This window comes from Carcharodon carcharias (assembly GCF_017639515.1).
Source record: "Carcharodon carcharias isolate sCarCar2 chromosome 29 unlocalized genomic scaffold, sCarCar2.pri SUPER_29_unloc_2, whole genome shotgun sequence".
Taxonomy (NCBI): Eukaryota; Metazoa; Chordata; class Chondrichthyes; order Lamniformes; family Lamnidae; genus Carcharodon; species Carcharodon carcharias.
The window spans coordinates 2,764,485-2,772,457 of NW_024470665.1; the positions used below are offsets into that span (position 1 = coordinate 2,764,485).

Consider the following 7,973-nt stretch of genomic DNA (forward strand, 5'->3'; position numbering starts at 1 on the left):
TCTGACCTCCTCGACCCCGAGTCTGACCTCCTCGACCCCGAGTCTGACCTCCTCCACCCTGAGTCTGACCTCCTCGACCCTGAGTCTGACCTCCTTGACCGCGAGTCTGACCTCACTGACCCCTGTGTCTGACCTCCTTGACCCCAAGTCTGACCTCCTTGACCCCGAGTCTGATCTACCGTGACCCTGATGATAACAGGCGCCCCCCCCTTATCAGCTCCTGATCCTTGCCCAGTTCTCTCCCATCCACTGATGCCAGCCCTTGACTTCCCCTCACCTGGAACTTGTTGGTGGAGTTGAACGGAATCTCGCAGATTTTCTTGAACCGATGTCGGTAATCCAAAACATTACCAATGGTCAGCTCGGTGAATTTCAGCAAAGCAGTCTCAGAGGCATCTCCAATAACCTCTCTCTGAGCGGAATCAGAGGGGATGAGATTAGGATCCACAAGTGAACAGAAGAGATTCCTGCTCCTAATACATTCAGTCATCAGGTCTCCGAATCAAAGATTATTTTATATATTGTGCCTCCCACCACCTCACTGGGTTGGGGGGGTGTGGTGGGGGGATGGGGGGGGGATGGGGGTGCTCAGTGACCCAGATTGTCTGTTTTTAGTGCTGTTAGTTAAGGGTTAAATATTGACACCAGGGCACCGGGGAGAACTCCCTCCCACACCCAGCCTCACACCCACATCACCACCCACCGCCCCCCCCACAACCCCACCCCATCTCCCCTCTTCTTCCAAATAGTGGCCGTGCTGTGTGAGCTGATCTTAGGGAGGGTGGGGCAGAGTCCCTCTGGAAGAGATATCGGACAGGGGTTCCTGCTCATGAAAATAACCCGAGGTGATGGCAGGAAAGTGTGTGTGTGTGTGTGTGTGTGTGTGTGGAGCCATGGACGACAGGCTGGACTGGGGTACCCTTAGAAAGGTAAATTCAAAAGCTCTGACCCATGACTCCTCCACGCCAACTCAACATCAACTCACACCCCTCCCAGCCACCCCCATGGTGCCTCATACCCTCCATGCCAACTCAATGCCAACCCGAGGCCCTTCCTTGCCCATTCACCCAGAATGTGCTATGTACATAGCCAAAGAGCCACGTCAGAACAATGGCAAGTGTGGAACGATTGAGGAAAAAGCAGCACCCACTCATAAATCCACTTAAGAAGTAAAAACTGCTGTTCTGACAACCCTGTAACAGCGTCAAACAGAGAGACCATTGAAGTACCAATCACAGAGGTTCCAAACACACCGCACCTCTTAATCTGTCCAGATCAACACTGAGACATTGACAAAAGAAATCGCAGGATGAATAACTTCTTATAACCACTTAAAGATGTCAATCAAACAAAACCAAGCATGGACCCCAGTTGTCCCAACAGGACCCCCTGCTGAGATAATGGTCTGGTCTCGCAGCGAAGCCAAATAAGGATCAGAAAATGTACCGTGAGATCTCGCTCTACCGCATTTTAATCTGGTCAAGGGCGGTAAAGGAATCTGCGGCACAAACCATTGAAAGGAGAGCGCGAGAGAAATCAGAAGTTGCAGACTGGGTGCAGATCATGAGGATTCAGGGAATATTGGGTGGGGGGTGGTGGTAGACCGATGAGACGGGAATAAAGAGACGGCCATAGCCCAAAGCTAAACCCAAACTCCACCAGACACCAGCCCGGAGGACTGCCGCTCCCCACTCTCACCCCACCCCGTGTGATCAGAGACAGGGACCTCTCCGACCCTGGATCTCTCCTGCCCGGACATACACACGTACTTACCTTCGGGATTGGGATGCCGTCCTGGTTGGGTTTGAACATCGCACGATTACACAGTGTGGCAACACGAGAGACAGCGCGCCATGTATCCGACGTCTGGTCAAAGCTGTGGCCTGAAAGATTAAAACTGGATCTAAATATTGCTCCACCACCAGTGCAGCACTCCCTCACTACTGACCCTCTGACAGTGCAGCGCTCCCTCAGTACTGACCCTCTGACAGTGCAGCACTCCCTCAGTACTGACCCTCCGACAGTGCAGCACTCCCTCAGCACTGACCCTCCGACAGTGCGGCACTCCCTCAGTACTGATCCTCCGACAGTGCAGCACTCCCTCAGTACTGACCATCTGACAGTGCGGCACTCCCTCAGTACTGACCCTCTGACAGTGCAGCACTCCCTCAGTACTGACCCTCCGACAGTGCAGCACTCCCTCAGTACTGACCCTCCGACAGTGCAGCACTCCCTCAGTGCTGACCATCCAACAGTGCAGCACTCCCTCAGCACTGACCCTCTGACAGTGCAGCACTCCCTCAGCGCTGACCCTCTGACAGTGCAGCACTCCCTCAGCGCTGACCCTCTGACAGTGCAGCACTCCCTCAGCGCTGACCCTCTGACAGTGCAGCACTCCCTCAGCGCTGACCCTCTGACAGTGCAGCACTCCCTCAGTACTGACCCTCCGACAGTGCAGCACTCCCTCAGTACTGACCATCCGACAGTGCAGCACTCCCTCAGCACTGACCCTCTGACAGTGCAGCACTCCCTCAGCGCTGACCCTCTGACAGTGCAGCACTCCCTCAGTACTGACCCTCTGACAGTGCAGCTCTCCCTCAGTACTGACCCTCCGACAGTGCAGCACTCCCTCAGTACTGACCCTCCAACAGTGCAGCACTCCCTCAGTACTGACCATCCGACAGTGCAGCACTCCCTCAGCACTGACCCTCTGACAGTGCAGCACTCCCTCAGCGCTGACCCTCTGACAGTGCAGCACTCCCTCAGCGCTGACCCTCTGACAGTGCAGCACTCCCTCAGCGCTGACCCTCTGACAGTGCAGCACTCCCTCAGTACTGACCCTCTCACAGTGCAGCACTCCCTCAGTACTGACCCTCCGACAGTGCAGCACTCCCTCAGCGCTGACCCTCTGACAGTGCAGCACTCCCTCAGCGATGACCCTCTGACAGTGCAGCGCTCCCGCAGGGAACCCTTTTGGAGAGGGAGTCTCTCTCTGCCGGGTTCCCTGTTTTAAGGGGTGATCTCGTTGACGTCCTGATTCACTCCCTTCATGAGCTGTTTGCTCAGCTCTCGGGATGGAATTCCCTTACCTGACTGATCCTCAGTGGTATCTGCTGAATGGATCTGATTGTCGAACCAGAGATGGGAGACAGTCATTCTGTTCTGGGTCAAAGTTCCGGTCTTATCAGAACAGATGACTGAGGTTGACCCCAGTGTCTCGACCGCCTCCAGATTCTTCACCACACAATTCTTACGAGCCAGACGCTTTGCCGTTAGCGAGAGGCAAACCTGTGGACAGCACGGGGTTAAATACAGAGTAAAGTTCCCTCTACACTGTCCCCATCAAACACACCCAGGACAGATACAGCACGGGGTTCGATACAGAGTAAAGTTCCCTCTACACTGTCCCCATCAAACACACCCAGGACAGGTACAGCATGGGGTTAGATACAGAGTAAAGCTCCCTCTAAATAGGGATTCAGACAGGTTAGGTGAGTGGGCAAAAACTTGGCAGATGGAATATAATGTGGGAAAATGTGAGGTTCTGCACTTTGGCAGGAAGAATAGAGGAGCTGAATATTATTTAAATGGAGAAAGACGGCAGAAAGCTGCAGCACAGAGGGATTTGGGAGTCCTTGTGCATGAATCCCAAAAAGCTAACATACAAGTTCAACAGGTAATAGGGAAGGCAAGTGGAATGTTGGCCTTTATTTCAAAGGGAATGGAGTATAAAAATAGGCAAGTCTTGCTAAAACTATACAAGACGCTAGTTAGACCACACCTAGAATACTGTGAACAGTTTTGGACCCTTTATCTAAGGAAAGATGTATTGGCATTGGAGGCAGTCCAGAGAAGGTTCACTAGGTTGATCCTGGATATGGAGGGATTTTCTTATCAGGAGAGGTTGAGTAGGTTGAGCCTGTACTCATTGGAGTTTAGAAGAATGAGAGCTGACCTTATTGAAACATATAAGATTCTTAGGGAGCGTGACAGGGTAGATGCTGAGAGGTTGTTTCCCCTTGTGGGAGAGTCTAGGAGCAGAGGGCATAATCTCAGAGTAAGGGGTCACCCATTTGAGACAGAGATGAGGAGGAATCTCCTCTCTCGGAGGGTAGTGAATGTGTGGAATTCTTTATCGCAGAGAGCTGCAGAGGCTGGGTCGCTGAGTATATTCAGGGTGGGAGATAGACAGGTTTTTAATCAGTCAGGGAATCAAGGGTTAGGGCGGGGGGGGAAAAGGCAGGAAAGTGGGGTTGAGGATCATCAGGTCAGCCATGGTCTCAATGAAGGGCAGAGCAGACTCGATGGGCTGAATGGCCTCCTTCTGCTCCTACATCTCATGGTCTTGTGGTCTGTATTTCATTACGTTGTTAAAATTTCATCAGCTGACTCCTGTGACTCTGTTCAGTCGCCGCTCTCCACATATCTGAACAGACAAAGAAAAGTTAGGGTCTATCGAGCTGGGCTCCATTCTGGGATTAGGCCTGTCCGGGGGGTCACCTCAGCTGGGACTGTAACGCTCCACTCTCTCTCTCCCACCCTCTCTCCGCCCACCCACCACCGCCCCCAACCCCCGCCTTTCTCTCTTCCTCTCTCTATCCCTCTCTCTCCTCCCCCTCTCCCATCTCTCTCTCTCTCTCTCGCTCCTTTCCTCTCTCCACCCCACATGGACCACCACCACCCCCCCCCCGGTGCCCGTCGCTGACAGCGCCATGTCTCTCACCGTGACGGTTGCCAGGAGACCCTCGGGTACATAAGCCACCACGATGGCCATAAAGAAGATCATAGCTTCCAGGAACTGGTAGCCAATCACCATGGCGACGCAGAAGAAGGTGGCGCCAAAGAAGATGGCCAAGCCAGCAATGATGTCGACAAAGTGCTCGATCTCAATGGCGATGGGCGTCTTCTCATTTCCGACACCCGACGCCAGACTCGCAATCCGTCCGATGATGGTGCGGTCCCCTGTGTTAATGATGATCCCAGTCCCGGTTCCTGCCGGAGGGAGAGAGAGAGAAAGTGTGTGAGAGAGGGAGAGAGAGACTAAAACAGGGAGAGAGAGAGAGGGAGAGATAGAGGGAGGGAAGGAGAGAGAGAGTGTGTGTGTGGGAAAGAGAGAAAGAGACTAAAACAGGGAGAGAGAGAGAATGAGAGAGGGAGAGATACAGGGAGGGAAGGAGAGAGAGTGTGTGTGTGTGGGAAAGAGAGAAAGAGACTAAAACAGGGAGAGAGAGAATGAGGGAGGGAGAGAAGGCGAGAGAGAGGGTGTGTGTGTGTGAGAGAGAGAGAGAGAAAGAGACTAAAACGGAGAGAGAGAGAATGAGAGAGGGAGAGATAGAGGGAAGGAAGGAGAGAGAGTGCGTGAGAGAGGGAGAGAGAGAGGGAGAGAGAGACTAAAACAGGGAGAGAGAGAATGAGAGAGGGAGAGATAGAGGGAGGGAAGGAGAGAGAGAGTGTGTGTGTGAAAGAGAGAGAGAAAGACTAAAACAGGGAGAGTGAGAGAGGGAGAGATAGAGGGAGGGAGGGAGAGAGAGAGAGGGAGTGTGCAAGGAGTGAGAGAGGGAGAGGGAGTGTGCAGGGAGTGAGAGAGGGAGTGTGCAGGGAGTGAGAGAGAGAGGGAGTGTGCAGGGAGTGAGAGAGAGAGAGAGAGGGAGTGTGCAGGGAGTGAGAGAGAGAGAGAGAGAGAGGGAGTGTGCAGGGAGTGAGAGAGAGAGAGAGAGGGAGTGTGCAGGGAGTGAGAGAGAGAGAGAGAGAGAGGGAGTGTGCAGGGAGTGAGAGAGAGAGAGGGAGTGTGCAGGGAGTGAGAGAGAGAGAGAGAGAGAGGGAGTGTGCAGGGAGTGAGAGAGAGACAGGGAGTGTGCAGGGAGTGAGAGAGAGAGGGAGTGTGCAGGGAGTGAGAGAGAGACAGGGAGTGTGCAGGGAGTGAGAGAGAGAGGGAGTGTGCAGGGAGTGAGAGAGAGAGAGAGGGAGTGTGCAGGGAGTGAGAGAGAGAGAGGGAGTGTGCAGGGAGTGAGAGAGAGAGAGGGAGTGTGCAGGGAGTGAGAGAGAGAGAGAGAGGGAGTGTGCAGGGAGTGAGAGAGAGAGAGAGGGAGTGTGCAGGGAGTGAGAGAGAGAGAGAGAGGGAGTGTGCAGGGAGTGAGAGAGGGAGTGTGCAGGGAGTGAGAGAGAGAGAGGGAGTGTGCAGGGAGTGAGAGAGAGAGAGGGAGTGTGCAGGGAGTGAGAGAGAGAGGGAGTGTGCAGGGAGTGAGAGAGAGAGAGAGAGAGGGAGTGTGCAGGGAGTGAGAGAGAGAGAGAGGGAGGGAGTGTGCAGGGAGTGAGAGAGAGAGAGAGAGAGAGGGAGTGTGCAGGGAGTGAGAGAGAGAGAGGGAGTGTGCAGGGAGTGAGAGAGAGAGGGAGTGTGCAGGCAGTGAGAGAGAGAGAGAGAGAGGGAGTGTGCAGGGAGTGAGAGAGAGAGAGAGAGGGAGGGAGTGTGCAGGGAGTGAGAGAGAGAGAGAGAGAGGGAGTGTGCAGGGAGTGAGAGAGAGAGAGAGAGAGGGAGTGTGCAGGGAGTGAGAGAGAGAGAGGGAGTGTGCAGGGAGTGAGAGAGAGAGAGGGAGAGGGAGTGTGCAGGGAGTGAGAGAGAGAGAGAGAGTGGGAGTGTGCAGGGTGTGAGAGAGAGAGAGAGAGAGGGAGTGTGCAGGGAGTGAGAGCCAGAGCTAGTGCTGAGGAAGAGAGGGATGGAGGAGGACTGCGGAGGGAATGATGAGGGAGTGTGGTGGGAGTGAGGGTGGGAGGGGGTGGTGAGGGAGGGAGAGGAGGAGTGAGGGAGGAAGGGAGAGAAGTAGTGAGGGAGGGAGACAGTAGTGAGGGAGGGAGAGGGGCAGTGAGGGAGGGAGGGGGAGTGAGGGAGGGAGAGGAGGAGGGAGAGGGGGAGTGAGGGAGGAGAGGGGGTGTGAGGGAGGGAGAGGGGGAGTGAGGGAGGAGAGGGGGCGTGAGGGAGGGAGAGGGAGGGAGAGGGGGAGTGAGGGAGGAGAGGGGCGGGAGGGAGGGAGAGGGAGGGAGAGGGGGAGTGAGGGAGGGAGAGGCCAAGGGGGAGTGAGGGAGGGAGAGGGGGAGTGAGGGAGGGAGAGGGGGAGGGAGGGAGGGAGTGAGGGAGGGAGAGGAGGAGGGAGGGGGAGGGAGGGGGAGTGAGGGAGGCAGAGGGGAGGGAGAGGGGGGAGTGAGGGAGGGAGAGGGGCAGTGAGGGAGGGAGAGGGTGAGTGAGGAAGGGAGAGGGGGAGTAGAGGGGGAGTGAGGGAGGGAGAGGGTGAGTGAGGGAGGAGAGGGTGAGTGAGGGAGGGAGAGGGGGAGGGAGAGGATGAGTGAGGGAGGGAGGGGGGAGTGAGGGAGGGAGAGGGGGAGTAAGAGGGGGAGTGAGGGAGGGAGAGGGTGAGTGAGGGAGGGAGAGGGTGAGTGAGGGAGGGAGAGGGGGTCAGTGAGGGAGGGAGGGGCGGTCAGTGAGGGAGGGAGAGGGGGGTCAGTGAGGGAGGGAGAGGGGGGGGAGGGAGAGGGTGAGTGAGGGAGGAGAGGGGGAGGGAGAGGGGGAGTGAGGGAGGGAGAGGGTGAGTGACAGAGGGAGAGGGTGAGTGAGGGAGGGAGAGGGTGAGTGAGGGAGGGAGAGGGGGAGGGAGAGGGGGAGTGAGGGAGGGAGGGAGGGAGAGGGTGAGTGAGGGAGGGAGAGGGGGAGTGACGGAGGGAGAGGGTGAGTGAGGGAGGGAGAGGGGGAGGGAGAGGGTGAGTGAGGGAGGGAGAGGGGGAGGGAGAGGGTGAGTGAGGGAGGGAGAGGGGGAGGGAGAGGGGGAGTGAGGGAGGGAGGGAGGGAGGGAGGGAGAGGGGTAGTGAGGGACGAGAGGAGAGTTACCTTCCAGGCAGGTAGTAGAGAAGAATGCAATGTTTTTAGTCTCCAGGGGGTTGCTGTGGGTACATTCAGGTCCTTTAGATTGTGGCTCAGATTCCCC

The 7,973-nt window shown here is 56.1% G+C and overlaps 1 protein-coding gene across 1 annotated transcript in view; it reads right to left on the reverse strand.

Annotated features, from left to right (window-relative positions):
• LOC121274031 (potassium-transporting ATPase alpha chain 1-like) overlaps positions 1-7,973 on the reverse strand; it is a 36,584-nt gene that overhangs the window by 19,933 nt on the left and 8,678 nt on the right. The window contains 5 exon segments of the mRNA XM_041181161.1: positions 278-412; positions 1,774-1,883; positions 3,090-3,288; positions 4,724-4,992; positions 7,877-7,973. The exon segment at positions 7,877-7,973 is cut by the window's right edge and continues 21 nt beyond it. Coding sequence (XP_041037095.1) covers positions 278-412; positions 1,774-1,883; positions 3,090-3,288; positions 4,724-4,992; positions 7,877-7,973 — 810 coding nt within the window.